The 19,985-nt window shown below is 48.0% G+C and overlaps 1 protein-coding gene across 2 annotated transcripts in view; it reads right to left on the bottom strand.

The window, feature by feature from the left end:
* The window catches only part of TRNAU1AP (tRNA selenocysteine 1 associated protein 1), a 296,944-nt gene extending 277,691 nt beyond the window's left edge, over positions 1–19,253 (bottom strand). For both annotated transcript variants that reach the window (XR_015308501.1, XM_086957540.1), the window contains exon 1: positions 19,075–19,253. Coding sequence is in view for 1 of the 2 variants with exons in the window: in XM_086957540.1 (XP_086813666.1) it covers positions 19,075–19,098 (24 nt within the window). In the remaining variant the exon portion in view is untranslated. The remainder of the gene's footprint in view (positions 1–19,074) is intronic.
* Positions 19,254–19,985: the final 732 nt, after the last annotated feature.

Here is a 19,985-nt window from a genome sequence, read left to right as displayed (position 1 = left end):
GTGCAGATTGTGAGTGCAGAGTGCAGATTGTGAGTGCAGAGTGCAGATTCAGAGTGTAGATTCAGAGTGCAGATTCAGAGTGCAGAGTGCGTGGGTGGCTCTGTATGTGTGGCTCTGTGTGGGTGTAAATGCAATCGGTCATGCATTGCGAGCGATTAAGCTATTGGCATTGTAAAAGACAATGCCATTTATTTATGATTTACAAAAACAAAACACCCAAAAATAAAATGTTATGAGCAATGCCAATAGCTCTACCTTTAATAATGCCGAGACCATTGCATTGTAAATGCTTGTTTTCCAGATTGCACTACAGCGTGTTTTTACAAGTTCAAAAGTTCACCCGATTTGCAAACGTGGGCCACTTTTTTAGGTGATTTGCTAATAGAGAGACCACTTTTATGTTGGTGCCCGAGGTATTTTCTTTCCCAGTCCAATCCTGTTAGCAAAGAGCCCAAACGAACTGAATGAAACTAAGCACAAACACTCCATCTTTCAGTGTCCATTAAATAGTCACATTCCACTGCACGACACACAGATTTTAATACACATTTAATCCTATTAACCTTTCTATGAGCATCGGCTCTGGCCTTAGGTTTACTATCATCTTTTTAAACTGATTGCTCTGGCCTACTGTAAAACCTATTTTGATATATTTTACACTTAAACGCTTTTGCGTTTATTTTCGTATCATGCGGAGAAGCAACACAAATACAATGCTGTCCTGTTGCAAGTGTTGCGGTACTTTGTTTAGTGAATGGACCATCCCCAGTGCAGGGGACTCCCAACCTTTCATGGGGCCACCCAACCCTTGGGGCGGGGGGGGGGGGGGGGCATCATGGAACCAAGACCAAGGAACATCTGAGGTATGCGAGATTCAGGGCCCACTCATCGCATTATGCCACTGACCATCCCACCCCTTGATTACTAGGGGTTAAGAACTGTAGTTACGCCAAGTTTCACTCGTGACCCTCGCATATTTCATGCAAACATTATAAGAACTATTCAAAGGTTTAATTCCATATGCAGCAGGCTTTCTTTAAAATCACTTTGAAAGCGAGTGCAATTTGGTGTCGGGGGAAGAGAAGCAAGGAAGCGTAGGCGCTCTGCTAAAGTAAGTAGTTAGAGACTCCGCAAACCTACACTTGCGTAATTAAAACCCTCAGAACCGTCCAACACTAGACGTGGACATGCCGTGTCAACCTGCGTCAGCAGAACTAAAATGCACCCGGATATGCACAGGTGAAGAGGCAAAAAAGTATCAAGGGAGCGGTAAACAGAACACGATTTCAGAATTTTATTTAGATCTGTGATCTGGTGGCACATTTGCATTTCACGCCCCAATCAACCTACAACTGTAACATAGAAGGTCGGATAAAAAGAAAGAGATTGGGGAAATGCTACAGAGTGAAAGGGAAAACGCTTCTGCGCCGCTGACCTGCCTGTTACCGGGCAGAGATGTCATTAAGTGACTGTGTAAAAGGTCAAGCGCCGTGTGCGCCGGAGGGCGGCCATACAGCGGACAATCCCGGGTGTTACTGTATCCTCCCGCCCTCTATAAATAATGCAGACGGGAAGCTACCGCCGAGTAATACTATCGCAGCATTTAAAATTCAAAATGATTCGGGCATGTGTCAACTGTCAAGAGATGGGAGCGCTTTCTTCAATGTGGCTTTATTTCTGAGCTTGTGGTAAAGAACACAAGTGGGTGTTGAAATTGCTAGAGTCAATTCTACTCCGGTCTTCCTTACTCTCTCTTAAAAACAAGGGACTTTGCAGCCTTCTGGCAATATCCTCCCTTCTTCCGCCGCTCATGCAAAGAGTTAAAGAACGGACACACACACGGACAGCGGGAGGGGGGCGGGCGGGCACACGGACAGCGGGAGGGGGGGGCGGGCGGCTACACGGGTGGCTACACGGACAGCGGGAGGGGGGCGGGTGGCTACACGGACAGCGGGAGGGGGGGCGGGCGGCTACACGGAGACAGGGTTATATCACGGACAGCGGGAGGGGGCGGGAAAGGCTCGGACAGCGGGAGGGGGGGCGGGAAAGGCTCGGACAAAAGACAACATGAGACGGGGCATTGGAAATAGCAACAACTTCAAACTTGCCAACCACTTCGGCCAAAGGCTTTTCCAAAATGACGAAAACATCACGGGGCAAAAAAAAAAAAAAAAAAAAAGTACACGGCCACAGCCACATAACGTCAGAAGTGAACATTTAAGGAAAGTCTTGCTCTGTTTTAACAAACCACAACCTCCTAGAAAGAAAAGGTTATCTGTTTAGATCGTGACATAGAAAAGTTTTTCTAGCGATCGCATTTTTGGAGTGGGGTGCAAGACACATATTTCTGGTTTTCGAAGTCAGCCGGCCCTGGCAGTTCCAAATCAATAGTTTCTGACCTAAAACTGCACTGGCTCCCCCCCACCCCCCCGTCCGCCCGAAAACCGACCTCCATGCAGAACATTAAAAAGGAATTTCTGGGGGCGTGGCTAGCAGCCAACGATGGCGGCCGCAGCTTAGGGCGGCTTCCCACATAAATCCGGCACATATATCCGTGCAATTCTTCACGCATTCGGGGCGGAAAGGGTCCGGTGACCGTGCGGCGCCCGGCGTGCAAGTGACTGAGAGTCAGCGGCTCCGCCACCGACGGAGCTCCGAGGCGAGAGGAGGGGCCTGCAGCCTTCAGATAGGCAGCGCTGTATCCTGAGGATGGTGGCCGGGCGGAAGTGAGGTGAGGCCGGGTGCTGGCGCCGGAAGTGGCGGCCCCCGGTACCTCACGGACAACGCGAGTGTGGTCGACCCCCTGGTGAGCCTGCGGACTGGCGGAGGGAGTCCTGCCGGAGCCTAGCCGCGGCTCCGGGGACAAGGAGGTGGCCGGGTGCGGCGCAGTGGCCCGTGCATCAGCTCGACTGGGACCCAGACCTGCCGACCCTCGAGCGGGTGGGTCCGCCATCGAGTGCCCAGAAGGAGGCCCCGGAGGTGTGCACTGCGGGGGTCGGGAGGAAGGATCTGCTGTGGGCCACGAAGCACCTGCTTGACGCTGGGGTCTTTCCCCCCCCCCCCCCCCCCTGCGTTCTGAAGCACCGGGTGGCGCTGGGGGCGGCAACGCATCGCCTTTGCTGATCCAGCAGTCCTGTGGTGGGCCTCCCCAGCAAACGGGGGTTACTGCAAAGGGACACAGCTCAGGCATGAAGGGCAGGGAACCGGCACTATAATTCTTGGACTGCGACTGTGTGGTGCCGGGTGTCGGTGGACACTGTGAGTGGGGGTCGCATAACAGGGCCCCTGCATTAGCGGGAACTGGTCGCAGGCCATACGCGGCCAGAGCCGCATGCGAAGAGATCGTCTAGGTGGCGTACATACTTCCCCTGCCCCAAATCAAGCGACGACTTCGGCCTGTACACGCTCTACTTGCCGGCTGCCCACTATGACGCATAGGGGCCCCAGAAACAGCTCCACGCAGGCCAAGTTGGACAAATTTGCCTACGACAAACACACTCCCCCGCAGGAACAACGCAAGCAGCCAGGGAAAATGGCGGACACAGAGGGGTCAAAGAAGGCCACACTAGAAGACGTCCTGGCGGCGCTGGCTCAGGTGCAGGCGACGGCGACGGAGGTCACCCTGATCCGAGCGGACCTCCAGAAGATCAACGAGCGAGTGAAACAGGTCGAGGTTGTGACCAAATCGCTGGTTCAGGATGTATCGGACCTCCAGGTTGAAATGGGTCAGCTACGGGCGGACAACAAACTACTCAAGGAGAAGCTGGACGACAAGGAAGGGCGTTCGCGACGGAACAACGTCCGCATTTTAGGAATGCCGGAATCGGAAACGACTGGAGCGATGGACCTCTATGTGGAGGACATGATTAAGAACAAACTGCAACCTAAGGGCCTATCACATTTCTTCTCGGTGGAAAGGACGCACAGGGTGCCGGGAGGACAGCCGAAGACGGGGGGCCCCCCCAAGACCGATCCTGGCAAGACTCTTCAACTTTAGAGACCGTGACCCCATTTTACAGGCGGCTAGGGTGGCGCCGGCCATCCAGATCCAAAACTCTAAAGTGTCATTCTTCCCGGACTATACAGCGGAAGTGTCCCGAAGGCGGAGGACCTTCCATGAAGTAAAAAGAATGCTCCGCGAAAAAGAGCTGCCTTACTCTATGCTATTTCCGGCTAGGCTCCGTGTGGTTGCTGACAAAAAGGTCTGGTTCTTTGACTCCCCTGATGTGGCTAGGGATTGGCTGGAGGGCTGGCACACAGTGAACAGGAACCGGAAATCCAATAGACACAACACGGACCACCGAGCAGACAGCCGGACAGGATCGCAAGCTTCGGGAAGAGGCGGGCCGGAACGGTCCCCAGCTCGAGACCTCGTGGAGACAGATGCAAACGAACGCTTGGAATGAGGCATTGGGGCTACACTGACTCTTCACCCAGGAACTACTGTTTTGTAGCCGCAACTGGACGCTGGCCTGATCTGTCCCGTATGTGAGCAGGGATGCCGCCTGCCGGGGGAGACACTCTCCCCCCTACACGCAAGTACTCTGGTTTGGGGAGGGAATAAGCACTCTGCTAAGTTGGGGGGGCGGGCAGTTGGAAGTCCGTTAGGCAGGGGGGCAGGGAGGGGGGATTGTTTTGAAGTTGTTTGGAACACATATGTATGGTCAGGAACTGCAACACACCACTCACGTGATGTAACGGAACGTTGGTTGGGGCGAGGAGGTTGGGGCTGCGGTGTAAGAATACGGATTGAACACCTTAGTGATGTTTGTGACCGCAAATGGCGGATGACCCTTCTATTAGGCCGGGGGACGTAGACCCGAATCCCCGGGGTTCCCCATTAAGACTAATGACATGGAATGTACATGGGCTAGGGGATAAGATCAAGCGGGGACTGGTGTTGATCACACTTAAGAGGCTGAAGCCCAATATAGCGATGCTACAGGAGACACACTTAGTGGGTGGGGCGACCAAGGCCATGGATCGGAAAGGGTACAAAATGCTGGTACACTCGGAATTCTCGTCCGGATCCAGGGGCACTGGTATATTGCTATTGAAATCCTCACAGTTTATTCCCCTACAGACTAAGACTGATGACCAAGGTTGCTTCGCCGCAGTACAGGGACAATGGGAGGGTAGACTCCTTACTCTAGTGTCGGTATACATCCCCCCTGCACTCCACTCGGTGCAACTCCCAAAATTAGCTGAATTTTTACTAGCCCTTCCCGAAGGAGAGGTAATCCTGGGGGGAGACTTCAACGCCATTGTGGACGCCCAGTTAGACCGATTCCCGGCGGGTGGCCCCGCCGGGGGTTCCTCACACTTCCAGCGCTTCATGTCTGCCATGGGTCTCATTGACATGTGGAGACGCTCCCACCCCCAGTCCCAGCAGTTCACTTTCCACTCCGCAGTGCACGGAAGCCTTTCGAGAATTGACCATTTCCTGACCCTTGGCAACAGCTCCCAGCACATAGACACCGTTGACATACACCCCAGGGGCGTCTCTGACCACTCCCCGATTACCCTGACGATATCCACTCATGAGAAGGTGCGTAGGCGGATATTCCCTATACATGCCACATACCTAAAGGTCCCCAAGATCCGTAAGGCCCTTAAGACAGTTACAACACAATATTTCGCTGAGAATGTGGATTCCGTGAGTTCGTCTGAGGTGCTGTGGGAGGCTTACAAGACGGTACTTAGGGGACAAGCAGTGACCTCGATTGCGGGTCACAAGGCAGATAAAGCCCTGGAACTTGCTAATCTGGAAATAGCCTTACAAGAGCTTACAACGACACACGAAAGGCAGCCCACGCCGAGTACGGCACATGCACTTGCCATTCAACAACAACTCTACACGGATCATTTGAGGTCTCAGGTGAAGGGCCACATTGCTGACACTCAGAATAAGGTTTATGAGGTAGGGGATAAGGCGGGTAAGCTGCTGGCCTGGCTCGACAAGCGGGAATGCGGCTCTAGGGGCATCCAGCAGGTGAAGAATAGTCAGGGGGTGACCCACGCGAGCCCTGAACTTATAGTGGAGGCGCTAGCGGCTCACTTCGAGGGGGTATACACCCCTGAGCGGGAAGTGACCTCCGAATTGGCTAAAGAGGCATTGGAACGGATTGAGGTCAGGACACTTTCGGCAGAGGCCACGGCAGACATGGAGGCTGATATCACGGCGGAAGAGATACAGCTGGCGATTAACGCACTGAACCCGGGCAAAGCACTTGGCCCAAATGGCATACCTATTGAATGGTACCAAGCGAAATCCGAAATACTGAGTACCCATCTCTTAACCATGTACACAGAATGTCTAGAAAGGGGAATGCTTCCGCCCGACCAAAGATTGGCCACCATAGTGGCTATCCCCAAACCCGGGAAACCGCCAGAGGATTGCTCCCCTTATCGCCCCATCTCGCTGCTTAACGCGGAAGTTAAGATCCTTGCCAAACTCATAGCGACTAGACTTATGCCACATCTGCCCGATCTTATCCACCCAGATCAGTCCGGGTTCATGTCGCACAGGAACACGGCACTTAATTTGCGCCGATTGCATGGAGTGCTGGCACGGGCGGGGGCGCTCACTTCACCGGCAGTTATACTGGCCCTTGACGCCAGGATGGCATTTGACCTGGTGGAGTGGAACTACTTGTTCGAGGTCCTGTCTCGTCTGGGGTTCGGCCCCAAGATTATAGCCTGGGTGAGACTTTTGTACGCCAACCCGGTCGCGCAAGTGGTGGCCAACGGGCATATCTCGCGCACGTTTCCACTGGGGAGAGGCACTCGTCAGGTGTGCCCACTCTCACCGCTGCTGTTCGCAATCTCACTGGAGCCTTTAGCCACCATGATACGAACCTCACCACTGTTGAAGGGGATTAGCTGGGCGGAGGGCTGGGAGGACCGGCTGTCCCTCTATGCGGACGACATGCTGGTGTATCTAACTGATCCGGGACGAGGAGTGCCGGCCCTTCTACAACTCTGCGACGGCCACGGGAAAATTTCTGGCTACACGATTAACTGGGCCAAGGCCGAGATGTTTGTCCTGCACGGCCCGGTTCCGGCGCTGAACGCAGATTGCCCTCTGAGGATCGCAGGCTCCTCCTTCAAGTACTTGGGCATCCATGTTACTAGGGACCCAGTGGAGTTTATGGACAAGAATTTGGGGCCCCACGTTGAGCGGCTGAAGCAGGATGTTAAATTTTGGGCGGGGCTGCCCCTCACTTTGTTGGGGAGAGCTGCTCTATATAAAATGAAGTCTTTGCCCCGCTTCCTGTATGTACTCGAAAATACTCCATACCCCGTAAGCCCTAAGTTCTTTCAGCGGGTGGCTGCACTGGTGTCAAACCTGCTGTGGGGCAATCTCCCACCACGTATCGCGCAAGCCAAACTGAACAGAGGATGGTACGACGGCGGAATAGCACTCCCCAACTTAACAATGTACTACTGGGCGGCACAGTTAAAGCCCATCAACTGCTGGATACACGCCCCACAGTCCGAGCCTGCGTTTCAGGCGGACAGGGCGCAACTGGGCACGAACAGCCTACTGGCCCCACTGTATGACCGTCCCAAGGCGAATAAACTGGAGGGGCCTACCAGACTAACCTCGGCGCTGTGGCATACGGCGACCGCAGCATTGGGCTGGAAGGGGAAAGTAACGAAACTCACACCACTGTGGGACTCAAAAGTCTTTGGTAATCTGCGAACCAGCAGGGGCTTCTCTCACTGGGACACTATAGGTATATCTACTGTTGGGGACCTTTGGGAGCGGGGCGCGGTAGTTACCTTTGATAGATTGGGGGAGCTATATAACCTGGGAGACAGGGAGCTATACAGATACATCCAGATCAGGCATGCACTGTTAGCGGTCATTCCCCCTGAAAGTGTGTTGCCGGAGGCATCCCCACTGGAGGACCGACTTCTCACTGAATACATGATTGAAAGGGCGACCTCCCTAATCTACCGTAAACTACTCAACAACCTACCGGATCCACTGACTAGGCTAAAGGTGCAATGGGAGGAGGAAATCGGGGAGATGGATGAACATGAGTGGAATCTGGCGATAGCATCCCCTAAAGAAGTGGGTATCTCGGCTCGATTAAGACTTGTGCAGCTAAAAGTCCTACACAGGGTTTACTATACCAGAACTATGCTCCACCGCATACACAGAACACAACACTCCTTCTGTCTTCGAGGATGCGGAGAAGAGGGTACCTTCTTCCACACCGTGTGGGACTGCCCTCGTATTCAGGAGTTCTCGAGACAAGTATTGCGGACGATATCACAGGCATTAGAGATTTCGCTGCTACCTGATCCGAGGCGGTGTCTCCTGAACATATGGGAGCGGACAGATGTCTCTAGGCAGGATCAAACATGGGTTACGGTGGGGTTCATGGTTGCCAAACGAGACATAGCACAGAAGTGGGGCGCAGCGGATGCACCTACGACGACACAATGGGGTCTCAACATGGACAGGGTCATGGTGACGGAACGTGCAGTATATTCTAACAGGGCATGCCCGGGGAAGTGGAACAAGATTTGTTCCAAATGGAATACCTACAGGGGGAATATATGCGATCCCTTGGCAGAGGAGGAGCTAGATGAGTCTGACGAGGATGAGGAAGTAGGCTAGATGGCCACGAGGCGCCCACTGGGGGTGGGGGGGAAGGTCCTTGGGTTCTGGATCACATCAGACCACGCAGGCCTGGTCCTGGGCGCCGGTAGATGGCCTTCCCATAGGACGGTTAACCGAAAGGTCCCGCACACACCTGATGGTGGGTTGGGGGGAGCTTAGACACCATTGAAAGGGGATGACTACGGGGGGGTAAGTCCCTAAGCAGCTATGATACCTGTTCACCCGTAATGAACGACCAATATGTGTTTCCTTTAGTTTGTAGGTTTGTTTTTGTTTTTGCAAAAAAGAAAAAAATCCAAAAACCTCACCGATTTTATGAACAATTGACTACATGTACCTTTTCTATGTGGCGGTGTAAAAGGAATGTACGGAACAGTGTCAACAAGATTTGTATTGGACATCACCGCATACTGAAGATGTTAAGATGATGGCGGCCAGCCCGGTCGGGTTGTAGGCCAATGGCTGTGTAATTTGTAAGGAGCAATAAAGGTTTAAAAAAAAAAAAAAAGGAATTTCTGTTAACGATCTTGACACTGTAACTAAGATGCACACCCTTAAAAACTAGGACACAACCGATGGAACTTGCCACCTCCTATAGTTTCCCTATTTTTGCGGATGGGGACAACCCCAAACCGCCGCAGATCGTTTTTAATGAAAGCATTAATACGTTGTCCCTTACCTACTCTAAACTGAATGCATCTGACATCTGACCTCTTCCTACAACGGGGTATGTAATTCTGCACTTTGAACAATCCATGTAGTGAACGTTCCGCCATTTGCCGCACTGAATCTTTCTGGGCTGCAATACCCAGTTGCCAAAGACTGCATCTCAGAAAATGGGTCTGATTCATGGTGGAGTAAAAATCATCGTCATCCCGCATATTGATGTGTTTTAGATGCTGGCCCCTCACCCCCTTTTTCTTTAGGTTATAGCGGTGTTTCAACTGAATGTTGGAAAGGCTTAGCACACTGTCCTTTAGGTGAAAATAGGCTAGTGTTATGAAATTGCGCTTTGTGTGTAGGGACTATCTCTAAGTATGTGAAATGTTTGTGTAGTATGCACGTGTGTGTGTCATGTACGTATGGGCCCATGTTAGAATGCTTTTGTATGACTGGGTTGCTGACAAAGTGACGTGCATTAGCGACAATGATGAATTTCGATTTATGAACTGACCAAATGAAGAAGTGAAGGGCCCCTGAGCTCGGGTTCGTACTATCGCCCACCAACTAGAAGCTAGCGACATTGTCATGTTTGAGATTTACCTCTTCTTCTTCCATCCACATGGAAACATATGAGCTGTGCCATTGTACATCTGATTGGCATCCCTACTTTACGCCTATACATCAACTCGAACTATCGCTGCTAGATATTGGGGGACCCCACCGTAAGTATTAGTACGACTGCACTTGTGTCTAGCCATCAGGAAAAGAAAGTAAGTATTTTCAGGTCATCTGCTTAGATCTTCTACTGTCAAAAAGGGGAAGGAAGGAGCCTGGCCCCTGGGTAAATTGAGATGAACTAGGAGATGCGCGATGTGCATGAAAAAGTCCCTTTTTGTGTAACTAACGCTGCGTTTTTCGTGCTTGGTGCATGTACTGTCATGTCCTATTGGATATTGTGTGTATAAAAAGACTGCGTTTTGTGTTTTTCTTTGGTTTATGTGCATAAATGTACGAATTGTCCTGTACTGTTCTACGTGGTAAGTGCACTGGATAAACTTGTTGTAGTGCACTCACTCTCTCTCTCTTTTTGAGCCTACCTACGCTGTCCAGGAATGACCATGCTGGGATCAATTCCATGTGACAACTGGGTGGACTCACTCTTAGCCGTTCACTTCACAGAATGCTGTGAATTTGCTTTTGAATAAATGACGACACTGTACCTCACCAGTACACGTCTAATTTGCTTCAAAACAACAGTGTTTGAATAAATTGACAAAAACGAAATCCCATATTTTGCCATGTTACTACCCCTCCTCTCTATGAAAAATGATGGAATTTGATTGGCTGAAAATGAAAGGACGGGTAAGACGACTAATGCCCCCTAATCTGGCCCTTAAAAGGGAGCTAAATGTCAGTGGTGTTTGTTTTAGATACCTTAGTAGCACCACCATCAGCGTTCAAGTTACCCCACACATTGCACATAAGTAGAGTGACCAAACTTCCCCGTTTTGCCAGGATGGTCCCAGTTTTTAACCAGCTGTCCCAGAAAAATTTCAAGAAATGTAGCTCATGTCCTGGTTTCTGAAAAAGACTTTAAATTTGAACTTTCAGGGAACCTTTTGTTCTAGCTTATTAATCTTTGAGATATTTGAAATCTAAAAGGCATGGCCTAAATTTCTGAGATAGAAGTCACAATTTGTAATTACAGAAATAGGCTGTGATCTGTTGTTAAGCTGCAACAAAGTGACATTCACCCACAGATAATGACTAAATGTGTTTAAACGTAAAAGCAGACAAGGAACAAATTACCTTAAAAACGATTATTCCAGGAGGAGCCAAGATGGCGACCTGAGCGGACGTACAGCCTTTCGGCTCCGCCGGCCCCGGAATCCCGCACCGCAATCCTGTGTATTCTCCTGAATTCTTTTTGACTTGAAATGTGCGGGAAGCGGAGCTGATGCTATTGGTGTTCCTCCGACCTCTCCACCCGCCCGGAGTCGGAAGCTATTGACCGGCTCGCCCTGGCCCGGGACCCCGCCTGCTCCGCTGCGCACTGCGGACCTCGCGTCCCTCGACTCAGCCGATCTGCTGCGGAGGTGGTGCGACAGAACGGAGTCTCCTTCCTTAGCTCATGGAATGAACACCGCCTGCCGCCAGGGACTATCGTGCATGCGCTGGGTCGCACGGAGGTGAAGGGGAGAAGTGCCTGATCTGCAAGTCCTTTGTTCTTGGCCGCCATGTTCCTCATCTCTACTTGTCCCTCTGGCCGGTAACGGTGAGCCCCGCTTGGTTCCGCCTGCCTCACCACACAGCTGCCGGCTTTCAGGCTCCGCTGCAGATCGGGCGGAATATTGCTAGCCCGGGGAACGCCAGCTGCTTTCCGGTCGCGTCCTGCGACCCCCCTTCCCCCCCCACAGTACTTCGTTGGATAGAGGACAAGATGGCGATGCCTGTGGTTCGCCACTGTGAGGACTACTACGCATCCTCTCCACGAAGCAGCGGGCTCACTTACGTGCAGGGGGCCGGAGCACACTCTTCCCCCGGACGTGCAGAATTGGGGACACTACAGCCTGATTGTACTATTACAGACGTGTTGGCGACACTGGGCGAGCTGAGATCGGCGATGCTACTCAGTTACAGCGTACTGGGGGTGAGACTCGATGCATGCGCCCACGCACTCAGCCAGGAGCAGGGGAATCGTCCCCAACACAATTTCGGCTTGGAGCTGCTACAGTCTACCGCCACACCGTTGCCTCGGAGTGATACAGTGGATGCTACAGTAACCGTCGCTGTGGCGGGTAGCGACTTGTTGCCAACTACCAGTTCAGCCGTTGCTACACTGTTTCCCCCTTGCTCCATGCCTGACTGTGTACATCGCTTTATGGCGCCACGGCTTTGGACATCAGCTGCCCGCTTTCATGCTCCTTCATCAGCTTGCATCTCACGGACTCTGATCGCCCTGTTTTGTGACTTTTGTGACTTGGATACACCGGAGAAGCCTGTGACTGAGGGAGATTTATTTCTTGGGGCCAGACGCCGTTCTCTCTGTGCTTCTGCACCTCCCCCCTCCTCCGGGCGGCCATCTTCCCTCGTCCCCTTGGACTGCACTGGACTGCCAAGTAGAATGGGTGAGAGGCCGAGCCCCAGATCGGGCCAGGGCTAGGAGATCTCCTCTTGTTTAACAGCTGGGCGGGTGGGTGGAGGGTGTGTGGACCTTGAATTTGGCCTGTTTTACCACGGACTGTGCATTGACTCTCCCTAATTGATAGATGGCTGCTGATTTATTTGATGTTGCTATTGGGGTTGAGAATGTTTATTGGGCCGGCGGAGTCCGCGTATATGTGTAATTGGCCCTCCTCCCGGTCTTTCTTTTGTGGGAGTTCAAGGATAGATTCTGTTCTTACTCCCTATATCACTGGATTATACTTCTTTTTATTTTTCTTTTTCTTCTCCTTTCTTAATCTTTCTTTCTTTCCTCTTTTCTTTTCCTCTCTCTACTTCTCTTTTCTTCCTAAATTTCGAGTTTTTGGGGCGACAGACACTCTGCTGGGGGGGGGGGGGCAGGCCGTAGCCTCTGCATGTGTGTAGGGTGGGGGGTTATATTTAGTTTTAGTTAGTTTCTATGGTGCCTATGTATGATCTTCTCTTATAATTTTTTCTTTCTTTCTGTGCTGGGTCTGTGATAGGGGATTAGTAGGGAGTGGGTAGCACTGTGGGTGGTACGTAAATGCGAACTGACTCTCCTGTTGATTTGTACTGTACTGCCGATCTGATGGGGGGTTCCTCACTACTGTTGTTCCTTCTTGAGGCTGCCTGCCCATGTGGTGAAGTTAATGTACGGGCTCGGTTCTCCTTGGTTTTATTCTTCACTGATTTATCTTTAGACTAAAAATTAAAAAAAATGTTAACCTTCAATGCTCCTTCTCCCTAGCGACATGATACCGTTCAGTGTAGCTGCTGTTAATTGTTGCAATATTGCCTGATGGCGCTGGGGGACCGTATTGCTTGCTTATGTGCTTAACAGTATCGTGGCCGGCCTGGCGGTTGTAGGCCCGTATTTGTACCATTCTTCATGCACAATAAAGGTTTTCAAAAAATTAAAAAAAAAAAAAAAAACGATTATTCCTCACATTGCTTAACTGGTTATTTTTAGTTTACAATGTATTTTCTCGCCACAGCTTGCTATAAGTAAACTGTAACATACAATGTTTAAAGTGCATTCTTTCCCCATTGAAAATTAGAGATATAAGGACGGAGAAATGAATTTTGTAAGTGATTAAGCTGTAGTTAACTCTGTACAAATATATTGAGCACTGGTTGAGTGTGATAAAATATTGACAATTGAACAAGTCAGGAGATCAATACGTTTTACATAAGGAATGCAAAATCAAGACTTTTGCAATGTTGTGTTCTCTCTACTGGAATCTCCCACTAAGACAGCCAACAAACATTTGTAAATGCAATCTCCAGGAAAACTATTATTTGTTTGTTAATGGCACAGCCGTTTACAAAAGAAAATTCCAGTTAGGATCTAGTTTCATTTTGCATGATGATGTTAATTATGTATTTTTAATCTATTAGCCAAATCTATGTAGTATCCAACATGTACTTATTGAAAAATGAGTCCAATGCATTTGTTCAGTTCCACCCAAAAAGATAAACACATTTTGTGTTGTGTCACCACGGAGACCTCCCAATATCCTTGGTTGTTTTGGTTTTAGAATTCTGGTCACCCTATATATGAGTTGTAACGACACTGCAAGTCCTTCACTGACTAGTGAAGTAACTAGGTTGCAAAGGATGGCGCAGAAATGAGAAAAATTTTGATAAAAATGAATTGAACTAAAGAAAAAGGAATGTTGTAGTAAGCCCCGCTGAATGGGTACTGAGGTCAAGCTGTTTAGTTACAAAGTAAGAAACATTGACAGGATGGGACAACGTTCAGCTTGTGTACTATTATGGTGCACAATACTAGGAAGGGTACCTGTAGGCCCATAATAATAACGCATCACACCTTCTATTGTGGTTAACAAATCTTGAAGAAAACGTAGCCCTGCAGGAGTTTGTTTTTTAACGATGGGTTTTCCTGGAAAAGTTAGTTTGAATTTGACAGACCATATGATTAATAGTTTTTGGTTTCCTGCCACAACCATATTTGTGAAAGATAAAAGTACAGGAAGGATAATATGTATGATTAGAATTCCCATGGGTGTTCGTAGACCTGCACAACTGTGAAAAGTAGGAATAAATAAGTATACCCAGACAAAAAGACACAGAGTATCCACATTGTCTTCCTTTTTTTAGTAGATAATACGTATTTTCTTAGCTGCTTGGGGTTGGGAGAGAAAACTAAAATTGTGCAATCTCTTCCCTTGCCAGTTCTCTAAAAATGTGTTTTATATTCACTGCTAGATTCAAGAATGCTCTCCAGTCATTGGAAGAGAGAGGTCGGACACTATGCACAGCCTGACTGCAAGGAGTGGAACACCTATAACTACGACCAAGGCGGAGCCGCAGAGCCAAGATTCTGGACGAGGCACTAACACCGACAAGAAAGAAAGAAGGGCTATTCAGAAGCCCCCAGCTTGTTGGTCTACTTGTTGCTGAAGTCTAAATCCATTGGGCCCATTTGGTGGGCTCATTTGTGCGGAGTCTCTGTCCCCCTTGGTCCATCTCCAGTTTGACCCCACTCCACCCTCTCTTCCTTTGGCTCCCCCAAACCCCCCTTTTTCACATGGGGTTTTTACAACCTGATAAAGGAACAATGGACAAATATAGGATAGGGTTAGTAGGGATGGACTTCACGGATAAAGAATAGGGTGCGGGTACCCTGTCTAAGGAACCAGCGATAGATTAGTAAGTAAACAGGGAAGAGGGATTGTGATCACAGAGAAAGAACGACCTCGCCCTGCAACGTGGAATCTGGACCCGAGCTGGACGCATAGCTCCATCGCCGGTGCTCAACAGCGCCAACGCCAAGAGGAACAATGGGAACCTACCAGTGATGGCTCACTGTAAAAAGACACTGGAAAGAAGAGCTCATCGATTATATTAGGTTAAAACTTCTCTCCCAATCACCTTGTATTAGTTGTGCCCCAAATAGACAAGAAAAATTTTTGGGAGTGAAATTCTACATCACTCGCATTTGTAGTGTCATTGTATTGATGATAGTATGGGAATGTCATACCATATGGAAGTAAAAGTAAACAATGTATCACAAGGATTGTTCAACGCCAACTGCCATCATGAATATGCCTATTAGTTTTGCTCCCCCCCCCCCACAGTCCAGTTTTCAAAAGTACACGCAATGATCTCTATCCCTCGAAAGAATTAGTACGATAAACTGGTTTTTTGTGTTACAAAGAATGTACTGCCTCATCTAGGAATTGTGCTCATCACCAAGTTTAAACTGCGGTACAGCGAATACCTTTTTGCATACACCCTCTCCTAGTTTGTTGCCCTCACTGCATAAGTTATTGACAATACTGTTTGTGCTGATAACTATCTTCTTCTCCTATTGTCTGTGTATTCGCCTGTACCACATGTATGCCACCACAAACTACAATAATCAGCCCAACTGCATGTTTAGCTATGAGACATCTAGAAGGACTGGGGTTGGAAAATATCAATGTTTCTCTTGGTCCCAGTACTGACAATATGTGGTTGTTCGTTGGATGTACACTGTATACCGCCCTAGTGTTCCCTTTACACAAGTACCTTGTGCCCCGAAGACATTGGAATAGATTAGCAAGCTGGTGAGGTATGTTCAAAGGGGCAACTGTTAAAAGCAAAACGACAATTATGAACATTACTTGCGCCATCTTGTCTGGCGAAAGTTCTTTTGTTAACATAAGCCACAGTCATTTTGATCAACCGCAGCCATATTGTATTCTGATGGTCACTTTTTTCTCACCCTGCCCTCACTAGCACCCATCTGACCCTCTGACCAAACCTGGTATGTGTGCTGAGGCCATAACTAACAGTCATGCCTTTGATGGTATCTTCAAAGAGACATTCTATTGCCAAAACAACCCTTAGCGCCCTTTGGCTAAACCACCACCTCTTCCTGTCCTCGATAACTAATGAACTTATGAACTTTTGCATTCTTCTCCCCTCCCCACACTTGTGTATTAACCAAAGATTTCAGATACTAAGATGACCCTTGCAGACATGGTATATTGCACCGCAAACAGCAAGACTTGTTTTCTCCAACAATGGGACCTGTTTTATCAACGGAACAGACTCTTAGATCTGGCCGGTCTCACATGTTTTAGACCCTGAAGCAAGGCCCTGTTATACCATAATATTGTCTGTTTGACCCGGGTGGGAGGAGAATAACAGTGGGGCTTGTATGACAACACGCTCGGAGCGGGGACTCAAATCTTGTATAAACATGTTGATATAACAAAGGTGGGCTGACATGACAACAATGCATTGTGTAAAATCTGTATAAAATGAAGAGCCAAAATGAGATGCAGTTAGAGCACCTCCTGACGATAGCCCCGGTGTCTGATGTGATGTGTTCTCCTCCGGAGAAATAAACTTGTTCTTCACCTTCCAATTTCCAGCGCCTGCCTCGTTATTTTGATCGTTATTCTTATGTGAATTAGAGGTGGTTTGCACCAAGCAGCATTGAAAGTCTTGGGTGTCAAAGCTGCTTTTTCACAGTCCGTCCTCAACAAGAATTTAGTACACCATAAAAACTGGCGGAAATGCTGAGCTTCCCATGTGCACGCAAGTAACTCTTTCTCAATGGTAGAGTAGTTAAATTAAGAATCATGAAGTGATCTAGACTCATATTCTTTATCTTTTTGCTTTAACACAGCTCCCAGTCCCACGTTACTGGCATCCACACAAACTATACTTTGCCTACTGTAAATGGTGTAAAAAATGGAGCATCAACACTTTTGTTTATGAGAAAATGAAAAGATTCCTGTTGGTCTTTACCCCACAGAAATTTCGCATTTTTTTTAAAATAAAGATTCTTTCCTCGTGGATGCACAATAGTAGAATAATTTTGAACAAATTTCCCATAGAATTCTGTAAAACCCCAAAACGACAATAGTTGCTCTTTGGAAGTAGGAATAGGTGCCAAGGTGATACTTTTTACATGGTTTATTTTAGGTTTGATTCCTTCCGAAGAAATTTCATGACCTAAGTATTCCAACTTGGTCTGTTTAAATTTGCATTTAGCCAACTTGAGTGTTAACCCTTTCTTTTGATTTTTTTGCAGAACAAGATTCAAAATCTCATCATGTTCCACACTACTGTTTCCAAATATTAAAATGTCTAATTGGAAAGCGTTTGCTCCATGGGTTCGGATCCCATCCTCGTCGCCAATTTCAATGTTGAAAAGAAAGTACAAAGTAACGTCTGTTCTTGAAGTAAGATTTATTCTAGTAGGAGAACAACTTAACATCCACTCGAGAGTAACCAGCCAGGCACGACCGATCACCTACTTGCCCAACGTAATTCTCCCTCACCAACACATTCGTATGACATACCACAATTCTAAACTTAACCATTCTAACAGTGACCTAGTATGGAATACCACACACTCTCTGTGAAACTCACTATGTTGCTCTGCATGGTATCCTGCAGAAGAGTATCTCACGTGAAAGCACTGGATCTAGCAGGTAGAGTGTTTACACCCAGTGGAGTATTTTTAACACCTTAGCAGCTATGGAACGTCCAGCTCCAGTGCTGAACGTTCCATTGCGCAGGTGCAGCTGGAACGTCCAACGGCAGCACTCCCGAGGTAGTGGTGCCGTCGGCCGTTGGAATAGACGCAGCACTTAAGGTGTTAACCCTATCCAGAAGGACAAAAACTGGCTCTAAATAGATTTTACAACCACATTTTGAGAATAATCCCAAATTGTGTATTGGTCAATGTTTAGAGGAGTACGAAGATCGTGCCAGAGAATTTAGTAAGTTTGTTGGTGGTCAGTTACTGATTTCCCTTTAATGTAGTCTCCTCAGTCATCTTAGCGAGATGGGTGAAATGGCTTTTGGGGGAAGTGGGTGCTGACACCTGCAAATTTGGAGCTTATTCTGTCAGAGGTGCTATGGCCTCAACATCTTTACTCCTGGGTTCTCAGTATATCATGAGGGCTGCAGATTGGTCCTCAAGAGTCTACATTTAAAACGTTTACTGTAAACAGATTTGGGATGTTACCTCAGTGGTATTAGACCAGCTTTAAACAAGCATAATCTGAAGCCTCGACATAGAATGAAAACTTTTCTAGCAAACACGTCTAGACTTTTCAAACCCTTGTCCTTAATAGAATTGAAACTGCTAGAACATTTTTCAGTGTGGGGGAGTGAAGAGAGGGTTGACGTGCTAGTGAAGAGCAGTTTGGGTGTTTTACTGCAGCGAAGTTTGAGGGCACCAACGTAGAAAAGTTGGCACGGATCATTGCAAATGGAGGGTTAGAGCCAGTGCAGTTGAAGGGGAGCCAGTGCAGTTGAAGGGGAACCACTGCAGACGGAGGGTTAGAACACCGGGGCTCGGGTGTAGAGCGGAGAAAGAAGGCACGGTGGAGAAGAGTGTAGTACGGGGATGTCTTGGATGCGTACATTGAGGTGCTGTGCGTAGAAATGCACTACGTGGGTACCGTAGGAACTGGGGTTGCAGTCAGGGATTCATTTTTGGAGGTCTGCGGCGTGGGCAGTCAGTGGGCAAGATGCAACGTGCACATTAGAGTTAAATGTGGCGTACCAGTCTTTGAATCCCATAAAGAAAGCGGCTCAAGAAAAGATATAAACTAAATACTCACATCTCCCATCCATAAGCTCGCCATGTTTCCCACGCCCCTGGACCGTTCCCCCGCCTACTTCGGACTCAGACTCTTTCTTACTGGCCAGAATGTGCCTCTCGGTAACGGCATGGGAAGCGGATTAGCTCACAGTCAGAGAACACTCCGCCGCTCTAACGAACAACTAGAGCGCTAACTACGTTACTCAACTGCGTCAGTGCATGACGACATGTTGCTGCGCCTTACTCCCCAAGCTTCAGCAGCCTGCACTTTCTTACGAAGTGGGACTGTGGGAGGCATGAGTCTGGGTGTAAAAACGGATCTTGTTGAAGCAACTTTGTAATGCAGACGTAGTGGTCCCCCTAGATGTGTGACAAACACCAAAATAATTTGTTCACCTGTAAAAATATTTTCATTTATTAAATGTAATGTTCTGTTGTATTTACAAAAAACAACTAATTAGTCTTCACATTCGGACTGGCGTGGACTCTTTTTAATCAAACATATTTTTTCTCTCTGATGGTATGAACGTTCTATACAGTGCGTCGTCGTAAATCAACTGAAACCTGATCTAGGTTTTAACAGGTGTAATATGGATGAAATTGCTCTTATTGACCAAGAACATTTATTTGTATTTAACTGCCGCACATTAATTAGTTAATCAATCAACCAATTAGTTAAATTATATATATATATATATATATATGTATATATATATATATATATATATATATATATATATATATATATATATATATATATATATATATATATATATATATATATATATATATATATATATATATATATATATATATATATATACTATTATTGATAAATTCACGAACAGCTATAAGGTGCTGGGCAGAGTGAGATGGGAAACCATACCATAGCTCCACCCACTGCAAAAAAATCTTTATGTGGTAAGCTTC

The sequence above is a fragment of the Lissotriton vulgaris genome, chromosome 2_1 (genome assembly GCF_964263255.1).
Source record: "Lissotriton vulgaris chromosome 2_1, aLisVul1.2, whole genome shotgun sequence".
NCBI lineage: Eukaryota > Metazoa > Chordata > Amphibia > Caudata > Salamandridae > Lissotriton > Lissotriton vulgaris.
Note: the sequence above shows the minus strand (reverse complement) of the source record. Positions and strands in the feature narration are given on the sequence as shown.